We start from the raw sequence: 27756 nt of genomic DNA on the forward strand, positions 1-27756 counted from the left end.
ATACAATACATAGATTTTACCGAGACTCATAGGCCACTTATACAATACATAGATTTTACTATGGCTCAAAGGCCACCTATACAATACATACTAAGATTCAATGGCCACCTATAGGCCTGCAGGTGGAGAAGAGCTGGAAGGGCACAGTGTGGCCCTGTAGGTGGAGAAGAGCTGGAAGGGCACAGTGTGGCCCTGTAGGTGGAGAAGAGCTGGAAGGGCACAGTGTGGGCCGACAGGTAGAAAAGAAAGGCCGCAGTGTGGGCCCACAGGGGATGAAGAGCTGGAAGGCCGCAGTGGGGCCTGCAGGGAGGGCACCCCAGGACTCACGCGCTGGGCCGCAGGTCCGGCAGGGCCCTGTCCAGCGGCAGGCGGTCGCTCAGGTAGGCGTTGTAGCCGTAGTACTGGAACTGCTTCAGGGCCAGCCTCCTGTTCTCAGGGCTCAGCTCCTGCCCCCAGTGAGCAAAGAGAGACGAGTCCGTGAACGCTTCTGCAGGGCTGTCTTCCAATTTTGGTGGAGCTTCTACGAGAGACAAAGACAAAAGGAAACAGTAAGGATCTGCTATTTTAAAAAGTGCAACTTCAGCTCCACTTGCTGCCTGTAAGTCTTTCCATGACACGCCCTCACATACTCTTGTGCAGGTGTAACTATTAGCACGTAAGGCTCAAAATTTAATAGTCAAATAAAGTTAGGTAGAAACAATTATCTTTTATCACAATCTGACTAAAGGCCAGGACTGATAAATCTAAATGAATTAAATTTCAGAAGGAGCTTTATCGAAAAAGAATGCTATTTTGCTTTTATATACTAAGATGAAATATTTAATTTCAGCCTGGATTATCTTGCTAGGAAACGACTGAAGTTTTGAAGAGGAAAAAAAGAATCTGTACAGAGTGCACAAAACAGCTGCCGAAGTTTGTGTGTAAATGAAGTTCTTTAAAACTACATATTCAACCCAGAGAAAATTCACTGTACTAGGCATCCGTGTTTAAATAGCAAACTAATTTCAGTCATGCAATAACTATGCTTCAGTTTACCAATCCAGCATATTTGAGTTTTCAGTCCATATTTAGGTGCATGCGATGATGCTACTGGGATCATCACTTTGTAGTATTTGCTTGATTAGAAAAGGTTTTCATTTCACAAGGCCACATCTCTGGCTGTAATGCCAAAACAGAGAGAAGAGGGAAAGATATACCTAGAACTCAATTAAGAAGAGCTCCAGTACAATGAAATCACAGCATTCATTCTCAATGTTTAGTTGCTCAAAAAGTCTGTTCAAGATGTCTTGTGAGCTCTCTGTGAGAGTCACATCACATAATCTAACCAAGAGAAGCCATTGTTTCTGTAAACACTTTACAATCCACAGCACACCAGTAAGGCAAGATCAAATGCCTTAACTGACTCAGATTTGTCAACAAGAGCCACACACACACACACACACACACACACTAAAAAATCTTTAACAGTGACCCAACCAAATGAAGAACTCTCCTTTCTAAAGGGCTGTACTTACAAACACAGAGACTTATGAAAATTAAAGTGAATCTTCTGAAAATCTGTCAATTGTCCCCAAAGTCCTCCTCAGCACCCAGAGCCACCTAAAGGCCTGGGAGCTGACTTAAACTTCATGGAAACACCTAAAGACAACAGTTTATGTACTAGCACAATATGCCATCAGAATCCCGACTCCCAAAGAATGTCACGAAGCATCCTTTGATCTCCTACTAGAAAGAACCCAAAATGCAAAAACATAAAATGAGAAGACTAGGTTATTTGATTTGTTCAAGATGTTCTCCTTTTTCCTTCTGACAACACTGACAGGAAACTAATGGCACTCACTTCCTACACCATGTTCCAACCTCTGTAAACATGAAATGTTTCTTTACTTGTCAAAGTAATGTCTCCGAGCCTGAATTCAGGAATCAGCTCCCACTCTTCAAAGATGAAAGACAAACTAAACCCTCAGTCAAAGGAGGAAACTACTCTGACAGGCCCTGCTACCACACAGATAAATGTCTGAGAGAGGAGCTTGGCAACTACACAAGTTGGATAAACTCAGATCATTTTAGAGGGTCCTAACTTGAAAAAGGCAGGATAGCATTTGAATACCACTTTAAAAATCACAGCAGCATGGGAGGTCACAGATCTCTCTGTCTTTTCATGGATAAAGAGCCATCCCAGAAACAACTACCTTCACAGACTCACACATATATTGAATATATTGAATTTTATCTAATGATTTTGTGAATCTCTTGCTGTTTTCTCATTGAAAAAGTGCTCAGTAATCCAGGTTATATCTCAGTTAAGATCTTCCAGTAATGGATATCTGTGAATTTAGTTTCCAAGTTCTACTAAACCACTTACCGAATGCAGTAATTTTTTGTATGCTAAGCAAACATGTTATTTCAATACATTGCTCTACAGGAAAAAAAAAAAAAAAACATTAGCAGGAACTTCCAATTACAATTCCAATCAATGGAATTAACCTCGCATCTCTGATGACAAAGCCTTTCTTTCCTTTATTTGGCTGAAAACTCTTGGGGGAAGCAACTTTCTTCAGCCAGTCTCTCACAAGAAATAAAAATAATGATGACAGACCATCAGCTGCTTTTTAACTGGTCAACAAGTGCATTTGATGCCTTATCCTCAGTAAACAGGTGATGGCCTGAGGCCAGGCCTGCTTCCCACTTGCTCCTGCAGGTACAGAATGATGGCAGGGAGCAGAGGCCCAAAGGTGACCCATGAGCAGTACTGCCTGAAGCAACACTAGGCAGGCACATTCATCTGCTCAGTTAGTACCAAAAAGGAAAGATCAGTTCCATTTCTCCTGTGGGAAGAAAGCCTGCTACCTGCAGCACATCACTGCAAATGTTATCTGGAGGTCCTCCCTGTATTAACTTTACATACCATGCAAAACTGTATCCAGACACGAGCCTGATATTAACTCCTGGCAGACTGACTCCTTGCAGCTCAATCAATTAGCAGCAGAGATTTATTACATAGATGTCAGCTGGCTGCACACCTGGGCCAAAGAAGTCTCCTTCCAGAAGACTGGCTGGTCATGGTATCAGCCTGGAGTTGGTCACACACTGCTTACCTGAGCCAAAAACCCCACAGTTTTTTTCCAAAATCATCTGTCTCTCTTCAGCTCATACATTTCCTAGTTAAGCATTTAATGTTTATACAAATCCATTGCTTCATGTGATCTTTATGACCAGCTGCCAAGACAGAAATTCACTCTCCTCTTCCTATTGCTCATTCTATAAAATAAATCAGAGACACCAAATCAAAAGATACCACTGAGATAATAAGGGATAGACATTTGTTGTCTGATTGCTGCTTTGTTCTACGACCTCTGAAGAAAGCAAATCTTTTATTTATTACCAATTAACACAATCAATTAATAACTTTGATTTAATCTCCATTAAAGCCTTTGAAACTCATTGAGAGAGACCCATTTTTCAGCTCCATTCAGATTTCAACATGTCTTCCTAAGAAAAGTTACCATGAGCAGGTTTACAATTAAGAGAAAGGATCAAGTCAGAAAGGGTTGCAAAAATAGTTGCAGAGACAGATTCAGACATGCTGTTTGTTCTCACAAGTACCTAAGTTTCATTTTGGTTCTATCCCTTATTTGACTGCAGGTCTATTCACAAAAGCAGCAGTGTTTCACATCAAAGCTTTGCCATTGTGAAAACGCCTTCCTAGGAAACAAAACTGCTTTACAAAGCCTGCAGTGTAGCCTTATCTACTGATTTCATTAAGTGGCAGTAACAAGAAGGTAGATAGAGTAAGTCAGCACAACCACCCTGTCTGAAAAAATACCCCTGTGTCAGCTGAAGACATCAATAGCTGCACTAAATGATACATGCTCAGGTGGAACAGGCTGCTCACATAAAGGAGAATGAGCTGGAAATGATGCCAGAGAGTGGGAGGAAAGGCTTTGATCATGATCTCCAGTGCCTGACCCTCTGATTTCCCAGCCCAGAGAGGAAGGAACAGGCCATGATTACAGAGATGATGCCACAGCTGTGCCTTGCCTCACCGTGCAAGGCGGACTCATGACGTGCTTTTCATGACCATCATGAAAGGCAAAACAAAGCTCAGCTCTCTCATGAGGCCTAATGGCCTCAAACTCTGGCTCTGGCTCCCAGCACTCAAAAGATCTATATTCTATGTCCTGCAGGCAGTAGCCTTTCAGCTTTCTGTGGAAGGAAGGAGCTTTTCATCCTTTTCCTCTACAGGTGCCCTTCATCTGTTCAGCAATCCATACCCTCTTGCCAGAGGCCGTTCAGTGTGACAGGTAAAAATCCCAGACTGGCATTGGATCACAGAGCCATGATACAGTGTTTAGAAGTGGAAAAACTTCACCTAAACTTTGTCACGCAGCAAGATACACAGAGGAAAATCACACTTTTAAAATCTATTGTAATTCATGAAAACACTTTATCAGCATTCTCAAAAATTGCAGTTTGACAATTCCTGTCTTGCAAGGCTGCTCCCAAGCAAGACCCTGCTATAAATCCTGTATCAGATGAGTGAACCTCCAAATGAAAACATCCTTGTTTGCAAGGTGTGGTGAAACACTGACAAGCAACAGCAGAAGCAGCTCACCAAGATGCACCACTGCATCAGCCAGGGAGAAAAGTATACTCAGAGGACAAAAATTGAAAGTTACAGTAACAGATCTCCCCTCAAAGAAGTTATTTTACTTATTCTCTCACCTCCCAAAAAAATCACAATACTGCTGGCAAGGTGTCAACATCAATATAGCTTGGTGCTAAAAAGTGAACTTCACTGTTTTGAATATTCAAGTTAAGTTAATTCCTCTTGGCATTCTAGTCTTATTCCCAAAGAAATGACTTCAGCAGAAGTGCTCCTAAGAAAAAAATGCAGTATCTAAGTGGGTTAAATCCTGCTACTGCTGCTTACTTACAGCTTAGTAAATCATACTGAAGTAGCCTGGGCTCCTCAGAGAGACTGACAGAGCCTGTCAGACTCTGTCTGCACAGATGACAGAGCAGCAGAACCCTAATCTTAAGAAAAAATAAACCTGATTCGAACTCCATACAAAACACACAACAATCCTGAGAGGATTCAGTCCATATCCAGTCTTTGCACACCCCAGCACACTCTGTAGTCAGTGTAAACAATGGACAGATGTAACCACTGTAGACAGACAGGGAATGGGGAAAAAACCCCAGCAAAAGAAAGGTGATCCTCTCCTCAACAGCTGTCAGGAAATCATGATAACACTATGAATAGTATACAGACAAAACTTTAAGGATTGAACTGTGTATGACAGCACATATTGAGAGAGTTTTGGCATTTCCTTCTATTTTAAAATTTTTTAGAACTTGAAACACAATTTATATGTTATTAATTTATATGCTATCTTGACTGCATTTTAAGCAGCCAATACATGCACATAATGCTATAAGCTATTAGCATGCTACTAACATATATTTTCATTTGTTTCTGTTAGGATTTTTTTCTGATAAATAATCCCATGCTTGTTGTGCATATTAGGGTGGAAATTCAGTCCAGTTCTGCTGCATAGTGTAGGTGTGAAAGAAGGGATTACAAATGACCTCACACTGATAAATCACAGTTGTACTAATTACCAAAGAACAGCCTTGGCCTTAATGGGTCACAGCTATGACTAATAAAGACAAGTGTGATAAAAGGGGTGGGTTGGCTGGTCAGGGAGAGCCTAGAGGAACAGGACCTAGAGGAAGAAGGCATGATCCAGAGAAACAAAACACAGAAGAGAGCTGCTGCTCCAGAAGCTCTGCTGTGAGACCAAGCTGGGTCTGATGGAGTTAGAGCCTGCAGTCACAGTCGAGCTAGGTAAAGCCTGTGCTCAGAGGCAGCAAGGAAATCCTTGCAGTCACGCTCCAGCAGGAATAGGCAGCAGTCAGAGTCTGCCAGAGACACCAACAGCAGGAGCTTGCTGGAGTCACTCAGCATGGCTAAAGATGAATAAACCAGGCCCCTTTCCACGTTGTTAAATGGGAGTCTGTGTCTTGGCTCATTTCTAGCCCTAACGAGAGGTCTGCTGCAACACTTGGCACCCAACAAGGACAGGCCTCCATGCAGAGGAGGTGGATGCTTCCTGCCCTGGCAGACTTTCATAACCCAACAGCTCCTAAAAAGTCATCTCACAAAAGTTACTTAACATCGAAGATGTCTGGAGATGACTCTCAAAACGCGCTCAGCGCTAGAGGGCAGTGTAAGAAACAGGAAAATTTGGGTCCTAAGAGAAATCTTAGGGTTTTGAGACTTCTAAAGAGCCGTCAGAATTACAAAGCAATAAATTACTCATTAACCAGCAAATTCCATTATAGTGGTTATTTCCTATAGGTAAGAAAAATGAAATTTTTATTATGCTATTGAGTCAATGCTAAACTATTTGATGTGGGTGCACACAAACAACACTTTATAGGAATAAGGCCTTTATAAGGGCTCTATATTTCTTCTGTATGCACTCCATCTGGCCTGTTCTGATCTGAGAACACTATAAATCCTGGGCACTGTTGTTCCTACTAGATATGTTCTCGCTACCAGCCTATTAAATTCCCCTTTAGCCATAACTGTGCCATGGATATGAATCAGGCCAGACAAATCCATGCATCATTCTGGCAAAGTTAACATAAAGTTACTACAAGCCTGGACAACTTGAAAACAGAGTAAAGGCTTCTAATTTACTGGAATGGGATGATCTAAAGAAATACAAATTTGCAAGTACAACCCATTTCCCCTCAGATGAAGACATAGAACTCTCTGACAGGTACCAATACTGCACTTTTAAGGCTTTCTGTATCCATTGACATCAATATTTTGTCAGGAACCAATTTTGTTTTCTCCATGCGTAAGATGTGTTTTCAAAAAACACACTATGAGGATATTAAAAACTAAGGAGTACCAAGTTCCAAGTCTTCCACTTTCTAAAACACAATTTTCAACTTGTCCTAAGAAATACCTCTCTGCATGCCTTCTACTTGGAAACCAGATTTTAAGACAGTATAAATTCATTTAAAGTAACATATAATTTCTTAACTACAGACCTCCAAAATAAAGAGTGCTCAGAATAATTATTTATTGACTATAATTTAAAGGATTACCTTTATTGACTATAACTTAAAGTTTCATTAAAAGAAGTAGGTATTTAATGGCAAAGTTATTTTCCTCATTTCAAATAATTCTGTACTTAAGGCCTTAACTTTAATCTGTAGGCAAACATACCACAATTTTTGGAATAACAGTCTAAAAATACAGTAATAATCTGCCAAAAACTGCCTGAAAATTGATTTGTTGATTTTTTTCAGTTGTGATACACAAATCCCAGTATCACAAACTGGGTGTAAGTGCCCTGAACCAGCAGTGGTACCCATAAAGGAAAGAGAAGAATGAGATGGGCACAATTGCCTCCCTAATTTTTCAGACAAGCAGAGTGACAGCCTTGTTTCAGGTCGTGGTTCTAGCTAGGAGGAATAAGGCCCCCTGCAATGCTGATTAGATCAGATTGTCAAGGAAAATGCTAAACCAATTTAAGCCAATAATCTCTGATCTGTGCAATTTTGTAAGAATTACTTCACTGGCCTAAAATGTTTCCTGTCTTGGATAAAAAAGACATGTTATCATCACACATAACTGCCATTCTTTTAATTAATTGTGATAATATTTTCAAAATGCCCAGGAAATTTTATTGTGGTGAACCCTATACAAATGAAAACAAGATACAAATTAAACACCAATTTTGCAAAACCAACAGTTTTTCATTAGGTTCGTTGATTACACTGAGTATTTTTTCCCACGTAAGATTGGAAGACAACAGAATTTCACAGATGAGAGACCAGTTAGCATCCTGGAAACAGAGCTGTGCCAAAAATTGAGATTGCTTCTACTTGATGCTGAGGCACAAAACTGAATTTCTAATGACGACTTTCCTCACTTCCTTATCACTGTGAAAGAAATAAGTGGAAACAGAGGAGATCCACATATAAAGCACAGTTTGCAAAGGCAACAGAATAAACCAGGCTCCACATTAGGGCTTGGGGTCTGAGACCTCTCAAAGACAAGCACAGGGAGTCCTCTGCAAGACAGAAGATAAGAAGGTTCACAATATTCCACTGATTGTAACTGCACGTGTTCCTAAATTTAGGCATCTGCTAATGGGCTTACTAAAAAAGGAAACTCATCTGCATTAATGAATAGCAGCCCACATTTTTCTTGGGGATTAGTGGCATTTGCATCAGTGCAGCTGAGAGGCTTAAAAAGCTCCGCGTGTTTTATATCCTAAACCCAAGTCTGTGTCACCTGGAGTAAACATGAAAGTCATTTAACTATTTTGAAAACCATTTTGCCAGGAGCGGTCAGGCTGTGACACAGCTAATTAGTCGTATACGTACAGCTTTTCTTTTTATACAGAGCTGAGTAATCACACCAAAAGTAAAGTTCACACAAGGAAACAGGACTAACTCTCTTCCACAGTCACCCAACTCAAAGCACTGAAAATAGGCTTCCTCTTTCAGTAATCACACAAGCTGATATTTTTCTCTGCTTGCCAGGCTATACTGAGCTCTCTCAGATTAGCTCTACTTCAAAAACTTCCATTCAGTTCTTTCAGTCCTCTGAGGAATTTTGTTTGGCCACTTCTTCGCAAACACAGAAGTTTTAGAGAGCAACAGCTCCCTCACTCAAGGCATCCTTTCCTTTTTTTCCTACGTGCTCCCAACATTGGACGTTGTGAGCTGCTCCACCCCTTCCACCACCCAGCAGCTCAGCTCATTACACAAACACTCAGCCACCTGGGCCTCTGCTTGACAGGGCTCCCACTTCAAAAATACCTCTCAAACACTTGCAGGCATTGTTTGCACAGTGGAGCTACTGCCCACTGCCAGGAATTTTCCTAAGCTCTCCCAAGAGACAGACGAGTTTCAGTTTTAAAAGGAACCTGAAGAATTCTGAAGAACAGGGCTGCTCTGAAGAGCCAGCATGCTCTTCTATAAAAGCATCTTCCATTCTCAGGTGCCACTGCCCTTGTCATCCTGAAAGCACTGGGTGTAGACAAATGCAGCAGCAGGGAGCAGGTGTATTTCAAAGTTTTGTAAACTACACTTCAATTAAAAATTTTAAAAAAGTCAACTAAGCATAACATAGCTTCTCCTCTTGGCAGAAAAATATGAATGACAAATTAAAAGCATTCTCCCATCTTTGATACCAAGTAGATGATTTGTGCTAATGTTAACATCAATAATACACTGAGCCTACCAAGATGTCCAGAATTCTCCTTGACATAGTAGGAAAAATTAAAGAAAATGCAATCAAATTAAGTTCTGTGGTTTCACAGGCATTTGGGTAAATGATGTGAAATGATACTTCAGCTTAATTTTGGAAATGGGACAGTGAGTCAAAAACATGCTCAAAGGAGACAAAAAATTCTTGTTTTCTCCAAAAAGGAGAAAACAAACGTGGACAAGCAGCAGTCTGCATCAACAGAAGGCAAAGAGGAACTTCTAGATGGCACCCAGCAAATACTTTGGTTTGCTATTATTCTCAGCTCACTCTCTATCCTACAATGAGGAACTTGGAGAAATATCTATTACCTGAGAATTTTCCTCTATTGTCATAATTTAAGAACAGCAAAAAATGGCTTCACACTTAGAGCATTCTGCATTTTCTCTGCAAATTTAAAAAGCAGAATACCTTTTAAAAAATATTTTTGAAATTGCATTAGGTAGACTGTTCCTCTGCTGCAGTTATGTGAAGAATGGGAACATCTGGCTGGCTGGTTACTTCTGTTTTGGTTTTTTGGGTTTTCTTGTCTGATTTTTTTTTTTAAGTCATCATAGTCCAGTCAGAATTTTAATTTTAAAAAAGAAAAAAGAAAACCCCAACAAAAAAAGGACAAAAAATACCTCAAACCCAAAATACAGCTAGATTAGAGAATGAAACAAACATAAAGCTAGAAATACAGTTTTAAACAGAAATAAGAAGCAAGAGGAAAAATGAGGAAGCCAAGAAAAACTGGACTTACTGCCAAAATAGGAAACTAAACGAAAATAATGGAAAATTTAATTTATTATGAAGGATACAATAGGCAATTTAGTTAGTAATTTCTCATCAAAAGACTACATATTTCCCTGCAGATCTCTGTGACTTTAGTGTGAGAAGCATTATTGAAAGGATCTGAGATTCACAAATCAACCTCTTGCAAATGTGCTACAGAAGAAGAGAAGTAGAAACATCTTCTAAGGTTTTATATTTATTACCTCTCCTGCAACATAAACCAAAGTTATACTTTGGTAAAATTCAGACACATCTTTCTTCCTCCTGTCCTCACCCCACACCTGATGATGAGCTTCTGGTAAACCCACAAAGCAAAAAGGATGAGAGGAAAAACAGCTCCATCCCTTACTGGCACATATTTTGGAGTTGTGCAAGAATTTTCTTGTATTTTTTTAATAACCCTGTGTATCATGCATCCTGAAGAGAAAATCAACTTGTTCATTTTGTCTAAGATAAAAATCAAGACTCTTTGCAAAGAATCATTCCAGCCCTCAGCAGCACAGCATCCCAATTTAATCCAGGTCAAAGGAGCACTCTGCCTCTTGCCCTGCACCTACAGAAACACCCACATCTCACTGAGTCTCTGTGTGCAGTGCTAAGAGGCACAGCTGCAGTGGCATCCATGGCAAAGCTGCTTGAGTGAGTGGGACACAAAGGAGTTCCTACTGATTTCTGGCAGGTAAAGATCTAGGAGAGCATTTAAAATATGCTCCTAGAGGTAAAATTCTCATCTAAGCTATATTAAAATGGACATGAGTAGAGATTGCTTTATATTTAAAAGCTGCAGAAGCATGCCACAGTTACATTTCATGTGCATTAAACAGAGGAGAGCACTTAGGAGATAGCTCATATACACATAATCCCAGAGAGGTGCTTACTAAGCCTAGCTGCTCTAAACTGAAACAGAATTATCCAGGAGTGTTAGCAAACATCAGCAAAATGCCTAAATAAAAAGGTAATTAAAACAGACTTTCACCAGTTTTGTATAATATCTTTAGTAGACAATCAGGGACTTTATCATTATTGCTTGTAGTAGAGACTATTTAGGATAGATACCAGAATATATTCTGATAAAACAGCTCAGAACTGTGAGATATTTAATTTTGAATTTCTACAGTGCTTTTAGGAATTGTTAAGCATGATACCAGATTTCATTAATCCCGAGGTCATGTCCAAAATGAGCAGTGTTTTTTTCATTTGCTCCACCTGCCCTGCAGGTGTTTGAAATCCACAGGGCTTGCAAATTAATTACTGATCAGTCATTGGGGTGGGATGGGCTAATCAAACTCCATTTGAAAAAGAAAAGAAAATAATGAAAAATTCATTTTACCATAAGAGTCAGGATATTAACTGCACAGTAGTAGTGACGGAAGAAGTTCTAGAAGCAGCCCGCTCTGAACAGAAGACTAGGGAGAAGCTGCTGTCCCTTTGGAATAACTGTTCATCAATAAAACCAGTGATTTTCTATATTCAAAGTGCAAGTAATTTTCTCTAACAGCAAATGAAGTTTCTTAACAGTTTGTTTCCAATTAATCTTTGCTCCTGGAGAAAAGCTGCCCTTTAATACTTTGACACTTAAACACAGTTGGCAGTCAAGTAAAGGTAACAGCAGCAAAGGCTCCAGAAATTTTGTAAACAAATCCTAGCTTGAGGCAATGTCAGAGAATTAAATGTTTTACCTGGAAAATGGAGTATGGAATATTTTCATCCAATAAAAAGAAATAATTATGAGATTAATTGAAGCAAATTAGAAAGCAGGAGGGAATTTCTCTGGCAGGAGAACTAAGGCTCATTGCCTTGGTCCTAACAAACAACTCCAAACCTTAGCCACAAGAAATTTCCCAACCCCCCCTAGTGCTACTTCATGTCCCTGGGGAAGAGGATTTGGTAAGCCTGCTGAGGAGGCACAGCTTCTTCCATGAGCAGAGCCACCATTTGGCTGGAATTTTGTAATGCCTCTACTTCCCTGTCCAACTGACCAAAATGCACCTATGCAACCTCTTTGCCTGTTTAGCCAATGGTCATTGTGTGACAGAGGTCAGCAGGTGCACAAGAGTTGGAGATTTTACTCCCAAGTTGCTTTTGCATGTTAAGTTCACTTACCACAAAAATATATCATTTGCATAATTAAGAGCTTAATGCTCCCAAGCAAGTTTTGGCTGGGTTACCCAGGGCCAAAAAACTTGCCAATGGATATTGAAACACGCCTGAAAGGAACAGACACTGACACCAAGGGAACTCCTACACTAGTTTGGCTCCATCCTAAGTTTTGGAAGAGCAGCCTGCTAAAAGGCTCAGCAGAGCAGTGTTTCTGACTGTTATCAGCATCTCTCTGCAGCTGCATCTCTGCCAATGTAGGAGTCTGAAAAGCACATGCAAGGAAACACTGATGAGATCTCACTCATCCGTTATGATTTACATGAGAGTAGGCTGATCAGAATCAGATAATGGAGCAAAATCTTCTATGGTTTCTTCAATAAATGTTGTTACAGAAGGTTCTGTCCCTTCAGACATTTGCATCGATGACACTTCTTTGTTAATGCACTTTCCTGCCAAAGATCTAGCAAGCTGTGAAGGAAGGGGTGTCTGTTTTTCCATGACCACTTTTTTGGCTTCATTTACCACCACATTCTCCAGTTCTCCAATACTCCAAGAAGTGGAACCACAGATACCAGATTTCCACTCATTTAGGTCCTCAGCGTCACCTATAGTCAGTGGAAGATTTGTCACTCGTACTGTCCAGTCTAATTTTACACATTCTTCATAAACCAAACTGTCCACAGCCAGCAGCACATCCTTTGGCCTCCCGTGGAGGATGATGGTTGAATTGGGAACTTAGACTAAGGCTACTTTTCTCCTCTTGCTGCTCATAGTACCCTTCCACAGGGGTAAAGGAAAGAAGAGGATTTAGTTTTCTTCCTGAAATAATTCCTTGATTATCTCTGCACAGCTGAGCTCTCACAGAAAAGCCAGAACGTTTTCCCCATGGATCTCATTTTGCCATTGTAAAACAGGAATAGCAACACATCCCCTGCCTTGCAGGAGTATTAAAACAAAGCTACACTTCAGAGCTGCTCAGTACCAGCCATCACTGAAATGCTTACAAAACCAATAAAAATCTTCTTTCTTCTCATCAGCAAAGACATTAAAGATCAGCCACTTCTCACAAATTCCTCTGCATCAGCAGACAGGCTGCACCAGCCCCAATGTTCAATTGCTTGCTGTCCCACAGGAAGTCAATCCTAACAATGCTGGTTCTGCTGTTCCCAAGCCACCAGCCTCCAACGCTCCCTGCATTACAAGGAGCAGATGTTTATGTTACAATTCCATTTCCTTAACTAGTATCAGAGGATTGGTTTTCTGTGTAAGGAGATTTACTAGATTTTTCCAACCTCTTTAGAGTGTGGCTTGTGAGGAATATCAGATATTTCAGTAGCACCATTTTCGCTGCAAGGAGTCATGTGGACTCAGATATTCGTTGTCTTACAGCCTGGTAAAGGTTTGGTTCTGTGAACAATTGTTACCAAGAGGGTTTCCATTCTCAACTGACCCAATCATACAGCAGGTTAGAATATACTGCAGGCAAATAATTTTGTTCAGGCAAAATTCTTCCTTTAAACTGCATCTTTTAGCCCTAACAACACATGCACTTCTTTGCTTAATTACACAGCCTGCTTTACCCCTCTCTTTTCCCATTCCCATTTTTGGGGTTTTTTGCTCAGAGGTATGCAAACCATCTGTGCAGTTAACATGGCCTAATGACTATCTGCAAATCTGTTCCCTGAAAGTGATCCTACAAAGCTGGGAGACCAAACAGTAAATAGTAGCAGCTACTAAGTGTTATGATTTAGTCTTATGATACTAGAGCAATCAAAACTTCTCTGAAGTGTTCCTGAAAAGATACATACATTTTATTCTCATAACACTAGCACAGTGTAGAAACATATACTTATTTTATCACTTTTTATTTTGTAAAATTTAAGTGTTTGGGATAATGAAAGAAACTCCTGGGAATTTACATGCAGAGGAACATTCCAGAGTCAAAAGATACATCCTTGGCCCACAAAACACCAAAGCATGTTTACAGAGTCGCTGAAAAGTCTGTCTTCAAATTTTCACACTGTTTTCTCTTAGGTTGTATTTTGGGAATCTGGTTTAGAGATTTACATTAAATTCTTCTCGTTATTTTTTAAAATTAAAATAGTAAATGTACAAGGGTATACCTAAGTGAGATATTACTTATAAAGTCATACCACCAGGCAGAACTTAAGTAAACAGCACTAATTATACTACAGGAGAAACACTGACATAATCTGACTTGGAATACTACTGATGTAAAGAACAAGTGCAGCTTTTCAACCACAAACAAGTGCTGCAACTGGAGCAAAGACAAACTTTTTGACCAAAGCCAAAACCTGTCCCATAAGAAGAGCCCCCTTTTCCACATTTTGGGGGGGAAAAAAGACCTAATTTAAATACACATAACAGAATCACAGGAGTTTCTTTTTAAAGGTATTTTCTTCTGGTAGCTCTCACATGCTGATGCTCACAGCTTCCAACAATTAAAAAGCCATGTTGTATAAATCTTCAAACTCCTTTAAAACTTCTATTTCAAATTATTAAGATTAATCTCAGCATAACCCTGAGTATGAGGATAGCTCTTAATATATTTCTTACAATATATTTTTGCCATTGTAGAGAAGAGTAGAAGCAGAGGACAGGTAAGAGCAAGAAGAGGAAGTGTCATATTTATGTGGTGCCCCATGGCAGGGAGGAATGATGGACCTGACTCCATGTTCTCAGAAGGCTGATTTATTATTTTATGACACTGCATTATATTAAAGAATACTATACTAAACTATACTAAAGAATACAGAAAGAATACTTAGAGAGGACTAGAAAGATAATAATGAAAAATTTGTGACTCTTTCCAGAGCCCCAACACAGCTTGACCCCGATTGGCCAATGAGTGACAACAACTCACATGAAACCAACGAAACAATCACCTGTGGGTAAACAATCTCCAAACACATTCCATGTGAGCACAACACAGGAGAAGCAAATGTGATAAGAATTGTTTTCCTTTTACTCTGAGGTTTCTCAGCTTCCCAGGAGAAGAATCCTGGGCAAAGAGATTTCTCAGAAAATATGATGGCGACAAGGAAGCACTTTCATTATATTCCATCCAACCAGCAATGAAGACTTACTGTGCAGAAAGCAGTAATTATGCAGGGGAAAAAAAGTCAATGTAAATCTCTTTTCTCTCAGAATAAAAGGACACTTTACATACCACAGTTTTGCTCCTTGTTGTGTTTTCTGCAGTGACTACTCAGATCTTCTACTGGGGACCAACTCAGCCCTTGCTAATGTTTAATTTAAATACTAATTGCTAAACCACACTTTTGAAACAAACATTCCTTAATGGAGAAGATAAAACATAAAGGAACATTGAAACAGTAATTCCAATGTTGTTTAAATATTTAAGGAAACTGAATTATTCTTTCACGAGTATCAGTTAAATGAACAGCTATATATAAAATATATTCAAACTGTAGAACTTACAAAATTATAATATATCTCTTCAAGAGGTAACAAGACATACTGACAGAAGAAAACAGCATGGCAAACTAGGGAGGGATAACCCAAAACTTTGTTTCACTTGTGACTGGCTGATGGATGATTGTGTCTTGCCAATGCTTAACTGGATTTCTTAGGTCTAACTTTTAACATCATCATCTGTCTTTTAGCCATCATTGACAAAGAAAATTAATTCATTTGGATTTATGCAAGCTTCTTCACAGAATTTCAATGTATAAACATAGAATTCTATTTTGAAATTTAATATTTCCCATTAGAAAAGGAGAGTGAGGAATGAGATTTTGTCATATTTGTCACATAATTCCATTTGATGTCATTCCTCTTTCAGTGATTTCTATCTGCATAATTTAATAGTTCATTAACATATTACAGCCACTGAATCTCAAACAGCTGGTAATTATCATATTTCAGCATCTGTTAGCACTCACTTGCTAAGATCTTATTCTTCCCATCTTCCATCTGAACCACCTCCAGCAAATGGGGGAGAAAGTGTTATTAAAATTAAAACAGCAAGGCAGAAAAGTTGCACTCTAAAAAGCAACACCCCAAATTTTCAGGAGGATGTTTCCAACCAACATAAATAGGTTTCTGTGCAGCTTTTAGTAATACTTTCTATATGCATTATTTAAAAACAACCATACAGGTTAAATTCTTGGGGCTTTTTTCTTCTCATGTTTTCAAATATTAAAAGAGTGTCTTCTCCTGTAAGGGAAAGAGCTCTGTGCATCTAAAATCATTAGTATTTCTTTCATCTCAGATGCTGCCCAGGTCATACTCTAAGTATTAAATAAAAACTGTATTTACATTGGAGCCAAGAGTATAAGCACAGTTAACTGAGCATGAAAAAACATATGGATCCCTCAGCCAGGAAATCAAGCTGCATTTTCTGCCTCTCCCCCATCTCATTTTCCCTCTCTTCTTCCTCAGAGTAGCTTCCAAGCAAGTCAGTGTTAGAAGCTGAAATATTTATCCTATAGACTGGGAAAAACTAGCTTTGGGGGACTGAAGAGCCCACAAGGACATTTGCAATTTCCTTGTAATTGCTCTTGATTCTCCATGATAAATCCAGGCAACGTCAGGACTCTTTCCAAGGTCAGGGAGGCCACTGTACATTATTATTAAGATTAATGCCTATTTACACAAAGTCACATCTGATAATTTATTCCCTCAGATCAAGAAAGCAAATTACTCTGTAGATGATAAAAACTCCCTAAAATGTCTGCAATTTCTCTGTTTTCACAAAGAAGAACCTGACCCTCAGTCTTCATCTTAGCAACAAAATATCACGAGGGCCACGTGAATCTGCAGTTTCCATTTAATCAGTCTTTGATATGCAAACTTACAATTTTCACATCTTATTTTGCATTCAGTGCTTAATGAAAAATTGGCTCAGATACATTTTCCCACAGCAGTCATAGAACACTGGGGTTTTTTGGTTAAAAACTGTTTCTCGGGGTCACAGAACATTTCGTCTCCCATCGGAAGAGACCCATAAGGATCACCAAGTCCACCTCCCTGCTCCTGGCAGGACTATTACAACTAAACCTGACTGAGAGCGTTGTCCAGGCGCTCCCTGAGCTGTGGCAGGCCTGGTGCCACGACCTCTTCCCTGGGAAGTCTGTCCCAGTGCCCAGCCACACCTGTGCTGAGCTTACACAAAGGGACACTGCAAACATGCACCTTGCAATTCTACACACGTGCAAGTCTGTGATCTGCAGAGAAATGTGGCCATTGGGCCGCCTTTCCTAATCCTACAGGCTGCCATGACCTACTGAATGTCGGCTTCTGGGTCGCTCATGTTTCCATCAACGTTGAACATCAGCTAGTTCTGAATGTGTAAAAAAAGGAATGTCCAGTAGGAAGGGATCAGGGAGCTTGTTCTGAGCAAAGAAACTATTGCAACCAAGACACTGAAGAAAAAAAGATATGGATGACAGCCACAAGAAATATTGGGCATCATTACAGAAGAAAACAAACATCCATTTTTAAGGGTAAATGTATTGGAGGTCTATTATATACCAATTTAAACACATATTAATTTATGCCTTACTGATTAGGTATATCAGAATCTATCATGGTATTCTAATACTTCAGAAAATTTTGCTAGCTGCACTTAAAAAATGTTATTTGGAATAGTAAAGGGTAGATATAGCAGAGCATTCCCACAATTTCTACAATGAAAACGTTTTTGTAATCAGTTACAATTCATTGAAGCAAATATATTCATGCAAGCTTTTAGCTTACGCGCAGATGAGATTAATTACTTGGATGAAAATTCAAAAACTTCTAGAAAGATCATTACTCTTTCTGTGAAATTAAATAACAAACTGTTCTCTTAATAAATGGAAGTCTTCACGAAAAGCCAATGAGAAACTATTGAATGAGAATTTAGATGAGCTTTGAGAATTCTGTCTTCAAGTTAGGGAAGCCGTTTGCATTCCTAATGGCCACCAGCACCATCAAGCTCAGTACTTAACGGGGGCAATCCAGCCTGGAAAACCAACTGGTAACTCAGAAGAAGCAGCTTTTAAGTCAGAAATGCTCTCTGGTGACACACTACTGATAATGGTTTTTATGTCAAGGGCTAGGAGAGATGCAAAACACGCAAAAGCCAGAGATTTTATCTGCAAGGTTGGACTATCAGATGTGCACAGCACTCCCTAGAATGCAGAGGGAAACATTACTTGATTTTAGTAGTCGCTGAGTGCAATTATCTATCCTCTACCTTACAAAAATTAAAGTGATCTATAGAATAAAGTATTAAAAGCATTTTCCATGGGTTTGACTACTCTACTTATGCTTCTTTTTAAGAGCCCATAAAGCAACTTGTGAAACTGTGGTCCCCCATGCTGAGCAACTTGGTGATGGTGCTGACACATCAGCTTACTAATTAGCACATACTCTCCAATTGCAGCTATGCTTTGCTTCTTTTTAGAAGTCTTTGCCAATAGAAATCTTTCTATAGCTCTGTGATGTTCTTGATGCACAGTTAAAACCTTTACCATATTTATTACCTATCCTGAAGGCAATTCATGACAACAAGCTTTCTAAGGAGTATTAATGTTAATTGATACTGCTGAAGCCCTAACTCTGATTAGAAAATTTTACTTGATGGACATGAAAAAAAAGTTTCATCCTGTTTTAAAGCTTTGACATGGTAATTAGTAAGCAAAGCTCCACTACACAAGGTATGCTGTTACTTTCCTGTAGTCTCAGACAAATATGTTTCCTTTCTAAAAGCAGAAAAGCTGCTTTTGTGTCAGTGAAAAGTTCTCCCATTTTCTCCCCAGCTCTGAATAGCTTAGTAAGAAGGCTATTCTCCCACATGTGCTACAGAATCCTCATCCCACTCATCTCCCAGCTACTCTTCAGTTTGCAGATATACTTTACAGTCACAATATTTGTTTTTAAGCTTCCTTCTCCTCCCATCTGAACTTCTGTCCTCCACCTGAAGCTCATCTCTTTACAAACACTATTCTGCCAACAGTCCTCTCTGGGGCACGTATCACTATTTAGACTGGCTTTCTCATGGTTCTTTCCCTTGATTCTCCTATCAGGTTTCCAGTCTCCCTTAGAATGATGCCTGTTCTCCCCTGAGGAGATCAGGATCTCATTTTGGTACCTGTACCTGCTTTGTTCATCACTCAAAAACATAGCGGATGTAATTTCTTGGAAAGAGTCAGGAGATTTCACAAAAACAATACAGGAAGATGATAAATCCTTTATTCCCAGGACTCTCAGACTAATCCAGCTTAGAGATCATTTTAGGTCAAAGAGAAGCCAAGGCTCAGTGTGTAAATTAGGGCAGAGAGACACACTGGCTTCTCTTTCCCTTCAGGCTCTGTCTCCTGCAAGCGCTGTATCCCTCAAAGGAGCCACCAGAGAAAACAGCTCTGCTGGGGGCTGGGGGAGCTCAGTTCTTTTGCAGGTTCCTGCCACCTGCAGCTCCTCCTTCCAGGAACAGGAGTGCCTTAACTCCCACTGTAGCATGAGCACAAGGACAGGAGTGCCAGTGTGATGCCAGGGTCCCAGTTCTGCCCAGCTTACCGGAACATTTTGTTTTCACACATGGACAGAGATTCCAGGGTACCATTCTGAAAACAGTGCAGCTTGTTAAAATTCTCTGCCAAGTCCTGCAGGACATGCCAAACAAGACCCAGTATTGAATAAAATGTAGTGTTAAGAGCACTTGGTTGCATTTTATGAGACCGGCTATCAATTGTGCTTACTTGCAAAAAGTTTTAAAATTTACTACTTTTACTGATTCAGAAAATGGGCAATGATCCATATTTTATTATCTCCTTATATTTTTGCATAGCCATCACTCTGGATAGCAAACAAAAGCTTTCAAGAAGGTACTATCCAACCAAAAAAAGACCGACGAGCTGAGAAAAAGTGACAGCAGGATGAAGTTATTTTCCATGAGATACACCTGGCTTGTGAAGCTGATCACATCAATTTGGCAGGTGGGTGGAAGAAGCAGCCAATGCAGACAGATAACCTGTTACCTCTTCCAAAGAATCTTGAAGGTCAACCAAATACCCAGAGTGATTTTGAGGTGTTGTGATAGCTGGTTAATCCTCCTGCAGGGAGCAACAGCAGTGAGCACAGCAGCAGGAGGTGCTGGCAGAAGCCTTTAACAAGCAGCCTTGTTTTCAGAGGAGATCACTAATTTGACATGAGTGCAACCTGTGTGAGTCAGATTTGCTGGGTTGCATTCAGTCTGTAATCCTTTCAGCCATAATCCATCCATAATAATAACGCAAGTTTAGTGCTTTACCAAAACGTTTCACTTTCACACACAAAGCTGAAATCACTCATTAGCTGTAGCATTATTAAATCCTCACCGTTCAGTGACTTGTCAGGAATGCATTCTGGCAAGTGCTCTAAGGAGCAACAGATTCCAGTGCTCCCTTATAGTCTCAAGCATCAGGACAGATGTTCTCAGTTTCTCTTCATCAGATGTACATACCTGCTACCTCTGTACAGCTGAGCTGCACTTGTGCTCCTAATGACACCCACTGGGAGCTGGGAATGCACAGCCTCAGCCAGGATTCCCTACAGCAAAACAAAGACATTGATTTTCCACTTCAGGCAATAGCAGAAGGTTGCCTCAGCTTCTTGCCCAGTTTCATCTTCAGCAAGGCATTTGCATCTTTACAGTTGTTAACCTCATCACTCCACGGTATAAAATACCACTTTATTTTTCATTTGTAACAGAAAGCTCTCTATGTTTCTAACATTTTGCTTATGGTTGTTTAGTGGTTAAAGCATAATTAATCAGGTGCTCAGATAAAGAAAAACAGCTCTTCATTCTTTTCAAGATTTATTGTTTAAAACTACAGGTATGTTTGGCATGTGAGTCCCACACTCTAAGTGATCAAAACACAGAAGTGTCATTAGCCTCAAGGAGTAGAAAAAGTCTTCCAAAAAATGAAGTCTGCAGCTGCTGCTGAACTGGCTCATAATTAGCACGTGGCATTGGCATTAAGGCAATACATTTAAATCCTTTAAATAAATAATGCCTTTAATATGGTCCAGAAGAGGGATTTTTTGAATAATTTTTTTTCTTGTTCCTATTATTTATGATGAAAAACTAGCCTGGGACCAGAAATAAGAAAAAATGCTGAAAGAGTAAATGAGATACAGCAACTGGAATGAAAGAGCCTCAAGCATAATGCAGCAGTACCTAGCCAAAAGCTCTCTTCTCAACCTGCTGCACTCTGCAAGGCTGTCAAAGCAAAATTTAACACCTTTAAGAAAAATCCAGGAGCACCCACCATACTTGATAATCAGTTTTTTAGTTGGTACAAAGTGTATTTATACATTTTTTGTAAATGCTGGATTTGTTTAAATGTTGTCAGCTGTAGTTTTCAGAAGATCAAATGGAATAATAATAAAAAAACCCCTCAAGAAAGATTACCATCATCACAGAGAGTTTACAAAATGGAAAGCGGGCTGTGAGTAGAGGAGGTTATAAATTTTACAATGTTTTTTTGATTTTACACACTGCAGAATAACCTCAATCAGATTCGTTGCCTGCAAGGAACAGAAACTCTGGCTCTGCTTCCTGACAGCCACAGATGGTAATGGGCAGCCTGAGCTCAGCAAGCCTCCCTACAAATGGATTCCTGCAATACCGACCCAGCCACTGCATCTACGAGCTGCATCCTCTCCCAGAGAGCTCAGCAAATGCTGAGCTTGCTCCTGCACCACTGAAAATCCATCCTCAGCCAGCCTCAGAGGTGCACAGTGCTGTTTGTTACACGGGACTGGGATTCCAGTCCCACCCATGCCAAACTGTGCACGCCCCACCCTCGCTTCTCAAAATACCTTCCCACCTATGACACTCAAAGAATTGTTCTGCTGTGATTTTTTCAGACCATACCATAGAAATGGTGCTTTGAGCACTCTGCTAACAAGACATTTTTGCTTAATAAGGACCACATTATACACAGCCTTGCATTCTGCTCCAGCTGTGCCTCACCCAGGCCTCTGGGGTCAAGAAGAGAAATGCCTGTGAAGCCAGACAGATTTAAGATATGCCCCTTCCCAAAGCATTCATTATCAAAACAGATCAACACTCTAAAATAACAAACGTGGGACTAAGCTAGCAGAAATGCCTCTGAAATCTGAGCAACTCAGAAAGTGCTTCCATTGTCTCCCTACCTGTCTTTTTGGTTTTTAATAACCATTCACAACTCCAGACATGTTGACAACTTATTGAAAAGGATTTTTCTTCATAAAAGTTTTCATCACCAACTGTGTACCATCTTTATTACATTGGTACTGACATTTAACACTCAATAAATCTGCAGCCCTTCAGTGGAGCTCTGCCTGACAGTTAAACTCAGACTTCTTCTTTTCCTTTGATACTTGAGGCTTTCCAGGGACCAGGAGTCAGTTCCAGATCTGGCACTTAATTATCATGCAAGCCACTTGCTTATACTCCTTCCCACTGGCAAGATGAAGCAAGAAGCAAGAAGAAAGGGCAGGGGAAAAAAAATTCCTAAGGGTCTTTCACAAAATTTCACAGCAGTTTTTCTCCCAGCACGCAAAACCAAACTGTGGCATTCCACTGAGCTGCAGTCTGTAACTTCCCCAAGAACAATCACTGCAAAGTGAGTGAGTGGTGACAGCTCTCCCAGCTAAACCTTCTGGCACAAGCTCATCATGAGACTCGATGGGAAAGGGTCAGAGGATGTTGCTGATGGACAGCGTGTCACTGAAAATGGGGTGATGTGAGAACTCAGTTAAAAATTCCTGCACAGTTAAAAATTTTTAACTCAGTTAAAAATTTAAGCAACCCAGCGAGGTAGGAAAGGCAAAGCACCAGTGCATAATGGCTAGGGGGGTTCTGAAAGAAAGAAAGGACTTCTACCCTCCAGCTCAGAAACCTTCTACCCCAGAGGAACTGCTCAGATGTTTTTCAACTGGCAGCAGAACTCCTTCAAGCAGAGCACTTCACAGGGGTTTGCAGCAGGGCTCAGGTGCAAAGCACTTTGAATTCACTGAGCTATGACAAAAAAGAGAATTTGGTTGACTCACCTGAACTGGGAGCACACAGCTGATTCCAGAATACTTTTTTATTTATGTTACTGGTAACAGCTGACAGAATTATGTCCCAGAAGCAATTCCCTTCAACTCTTTTTATTTTCTAAGTGTCAAAAATTAATTACAACCAAGTCATTTGATCTACAGCAGATTTCCAGAAAATCCAAAGAGCACGGATGCCTGAAACAAGGATCTGACCCCTTCAGAGGGCTGTCAAACCACCCCATCTCTACAGGTAACCCTTTGTTAATACAGTCATACAAAAGTTACCGACTGGAAAGCCACACTTGTGGTTCTCATCTGCCGGAAACTGCCACTTCTCCAGCAGCAGAAACAACTTTAATTCCCAGCAATTCTACAGATAACCTGACCCCTGCACATCACAGGTGAGTGTGAAGGAAGAGTGAAATGTGACAGCCGACGTGTTCCTTGGGATTAGCTTCCACTCCAACCTGGAAATGGAGCATATGGAGTGCTTCACATGCATGCAGTGTGTGATACATGGCAAAACCCATTCTTGTTGGTTCTAGCTTTCTGTTTCTTACCAATGTTTCTTTTAACCACAAACACTTAAATTGACAACTCCAGCTTTCCTTAAGAAAATAAAATTTCAACCACTCTGACTGCAGAACAAATCTGCAAGTCCTAAAATGAGGTTAAAATATTGAAATGCATCATGGAAACTCAGTATTTTTAAATTATACCTTTCTTGGCCAATTTCGTGATTCAGATATTTGAGTTAAAATTGCTTAGACTTGATAATGCTGTATTTCTTAATTACAGTTTTTCATTTTGGCATACAACATGCCTACACTTTAATATAAAATTTTATTATACAGTGTCAAGAAATAAAAATTAACTCTACTCCTTCCAGAAGCCACTTTTAGCTTTTAGCACAGAACTCAGCATTAATGTGCCATTACTGGGATGCGAAGCAGTCCCTTTCTTCCTTTGAGAGACTGTAATTGATTTCTTTAAACAAGAGCATGAATGCAACAAACAATTTTTGTGTACTGCAAACATTAAATGTTGTCATTTTGACTATTTACTCATTTGTCCATGGTTTGCTTCAAAGAAACATTCCCAAACTGCAGTATGTCTCCATAATTGCCTCCTTCTCCCCTGCTCCTCCCCAGCAGTGCCAGCCCTCTCTTCAGCCGTATCTCCTACCTCAGAATAAGCACAGAAGGCATCTTGTGGCAAGATCAAGACTGCAATAATCTTTTCCTTCTCTTTGCCAGTCCCCATTTCATTTTAGTCAATACCTGAGTGCTCACAAAACATTTGACAAGAACACAGCCATTTTCCACCTGGTTCTTTGTCATTTGTGGCAGAGTAGGACAAACAGTTCCAGACAGACAGGACATGCTGTCTTTGCGTAACATTCTGCTACTGACTCAAACACCACCTTGGCAAGTAAACCAAAGGTATCCCACAGGATCTTAGCTTTGTACCACAGCTAAAAGCTCCACAGCTTTCTGGTTTAAAGAGCTCCTGGCACTTGTGCAATGTGGTGTGTGAGACAGAGCCACCAGTGGCGAGGACTGACAAGAAGAAATGGTCTCAAGTTGGCCCACAGGAGATTCAGCTTGGGTATCAGGACAAAGCGCTTCACTAAAAGAGTGGCTGAGCATTGGAACAAGCTCCCCAGGGAAGTGGGGGAGTCACTATCCCTGGAAGTGTTTAAAAATGAGTGGACATGGCCCTTCACAATGTGGCTGAGCAGGCACGGTGCTACTCTGTCAAAGGCTGGACCCAGTGCTCTTTTCCAGCCTTAATGGTTCTGTGATTCCCAAACTCAAACATTCCAAGTGTCATGGTTTGATGCTGGCGCAATGCCAGTGCCTGCATGAAAGTACATTCTCCCTGCATCTGATGTGAAATATGACCAGGAATAGAGCAAAACAGGCTCCCACTTAGAAATAAAGAAGAGAAAACTTTATTAACCTTCAACTATACGTAAAAAGAAACACACAAAAAGAATGAAAACCTTCCAAAAACATTCCTCCTCCCCCCACCAAATTTCCAACACATCCATCCCTCTGATCACCAACTCTCAGTCCACCACCACCCTTTAGACAATCAATTCTCAGTTTATGAAGGAGTGAGGAGTCCCTCTTGTACCATAGGCTTCTCCTGGAAACACAGTTGAGACCTCGTGTGTTTCCATGTCACACATGGCACCGCCCGGAGAACATTTGCCATCGTGACATCTTCCTTCCATGCCCAGTGCTCTCACCACTGTGCATGGACCAGAGCTGCTTCTGGGGTTCCCCTTTTAAGGATGCTTTGCCCAGTTCCAAGAAAAAGCACAGTCTCTCACGTTTGGGACACCTGTCCCCCCCAAATTCACCCCCTGGGGCCGAGGGGTCTCAGGAACAGAGATCTCCTCCTCCACTGAAGATCAAGGGCACCAACCACCCTCCTCACCCATTGTCTCTGTCCATGCACTCTTTCACATAACATCACTGCACTCTCTTGGCTCCAAGCCATTGCCTCCCCCTAAATGCAGTCTCTGTGTCACAGGAAAAAAGGTTCTGTCCATGGCTATACAAGAAAAGTCCAGCCAAAGGCCACTCCATCTCCTCCTCCAACCTAGGATTCTTCTCAGCTTCTCTCATGGCCCATCCCCTCTTATCTCATCTCTATCTCTCTTCTCATTTGTCGCAGAAATTTCTCCACAGAAATCCTTTCTTTCGGATTTCTGTGTCTTCGGGAGGCCAGAGGCTCCAGAAGAGAAGGTAAACAATTATTATCAGATGCTGTGGAATGCAACAGGAACACCTTGATTGGCTCATTTCCTATGTTTATAATTAAGGGCCAATCACCAGTGCAAGCTAGGGGACTGAGTCCTTGAACACAACCTTGTTGTAGATTCTTTTCTATCTCTTGCTAGCTAGCCTAGCTGCTCTGCAAACCTCTCTCCTTATTCTTTTTAGTATAACTATAATGTATTATATCTTATATTAATAAATTCAGCCTTCTGATTCAAGAAACAAGATTCACCGTCTCTCTATCACCAGCAGCGCCCACTCAGGCGCGGTAATACTCATTCAACTCCAGGAGGATCAGCATTTGTAAGGTTTCCATCATCCAAAAAAAGGGTTAAGGCTGCCCGATGCCTCTCAGTGCTCCTCCACCCCTCCATCCTGCAGGATCCTTCACTTCCCCTCCCTGTCCAAGGCCTGGCCTACCTCACCCGGCCCCATGGCTTCCCCTCCATGGCCCGGGCAGGGCAGCTCTGACCTGTTTCCCTCAATGGAACCCTGGCAGTGCCCTGCTTTTAACCCCCTGTGCTCTCAGAGGTGTATCCATGTCCCCAGCGGCCACACCAGGTGCCAGTATTCAAATCTGAGCACCCATTGGTTTGACCACAGCATCCCAAAAATCTCACTTCCTCTCAAACCAGGACACCAACAGAACGGGATGTTCCACAGCATTCCAGTCCCAGCAACGGGAGCAGCTAACACCTGGCTGAGATGGAGAGAGCAGCACTAAAGGCTGCCCAAGCCTTCAGGGATGTCTTTTTGATAACAGTCACACAAGCTTCCACCAGAGACACCGAGTCTGTGAGCACGGCAATATTTCACCTTCCACTTCTTCTGACTAATATCCATGAGCTTGCTCAACAGCTTATGGCTTTTCCCTGGGGTTCTATACAATATGCCTTTTTTTTTGCTCTCTGGACTAGATAAATTGGGAAAAAAAAGATGGCCATTGCATAATTAATGCAGAATCACGTGCCATCACACAAGTTAGCTCAAGATATGATGAAATGCTTTACTTTGTTCATTTTCAGAGACAGAACTCGCCTTAAAACACAAGAGAAGATACCAAGCCACTGTGATGACATACTGTTAATAAAGTGTTCATTTAAGTAACTTTTCATTTTCCCTTATAAAAGAAAAGATCAGCAGATATATGTTTCAACAACACAAAATAATTCTTCATTAAAAAATCTTCCATGGATAGTTTCCCAGCATATAGAACAAGGCATTGTGGTAGAGTTATATTTGAAGCCTGGTAATCATAGAGATGAAGAGTACAAATAGATATTTATTGACACTCCTCACAGATAATAACATTACTTATTTTACTGATTCATCTTGCTATCATGCAAGGGGAGTTCTTAATGCTAAAATTCAACATTTTATCAAAAGAGTAAGATACTGGGTATATTCAAGTTTTCCTATAAAAATCTAGAATTTCAACTACATACCTGGCACTTCAGATTACATTTTAACTCTGTTTTGATGGTCTCCACAGGATCATTGCCAAGTGCTAAATTTCATATTGCACACCAAGTTTTTTGAGGCAGTCATCATGAGGAAATCCAGCATTGTCAATTTTTTAATTTTATAAATTGTTACAGACTATGCAGCTTGGATTGGTTTTCCTGATTGGATTCCCCTCCCCAAGGATTACATAAATGAAACAAACCTTCAGACTACATTTATGTTGCATCCGTTTTCCTTTTCTAAATGTCAAGTCTCTGATTAATTTCATTTTATCCAAAATGTGAACATGAAACA

The 27756-nt window shown here is 40.5% G+C and overlaps 1 protein-coding gene across 4 annotated transcripts in view; it reads right to left on the minus strand.

The window, feature by feature from the left end:
• The window catches only part of GALNT18 (polypeptide N-acetylgalactosaminyltransferase 18), a 216181-nt gene that overhangs the window by 120554 nt on the left and 67871 nt on the right, over positions 1 to 27756 (minus strand). For all 4 annotated transcript variants that reach the window (XM_058806875.1, XM_058806873.1, XM_058806874.1 and 1 more), the window contains exon 3: positions 328 to 520. In XM_058806875.1, the coding sequence (XP_058662858.1) occupies positions 328 to 520 (193 nt within the window). The remainder of the gene's footprint in view (positions 1 to 327; positions 521 to 27756) is intronic.

Source organism: Ammospiza caudacuta, chromosome 6 (genome assembly GCF_027887145.1).
Source record: "Ammospiza caudacuta isolate bAmmCau1 chromosome 6, bAmmCau1.pri, whole genome shotgun sequence".
Classification (NCBI taxonomy): Eukaryota; Metazoa; Chordata; class Aves; order Passeriformes; family Passerellidae; genus Ammospiza; species Ammospiza caudacuta.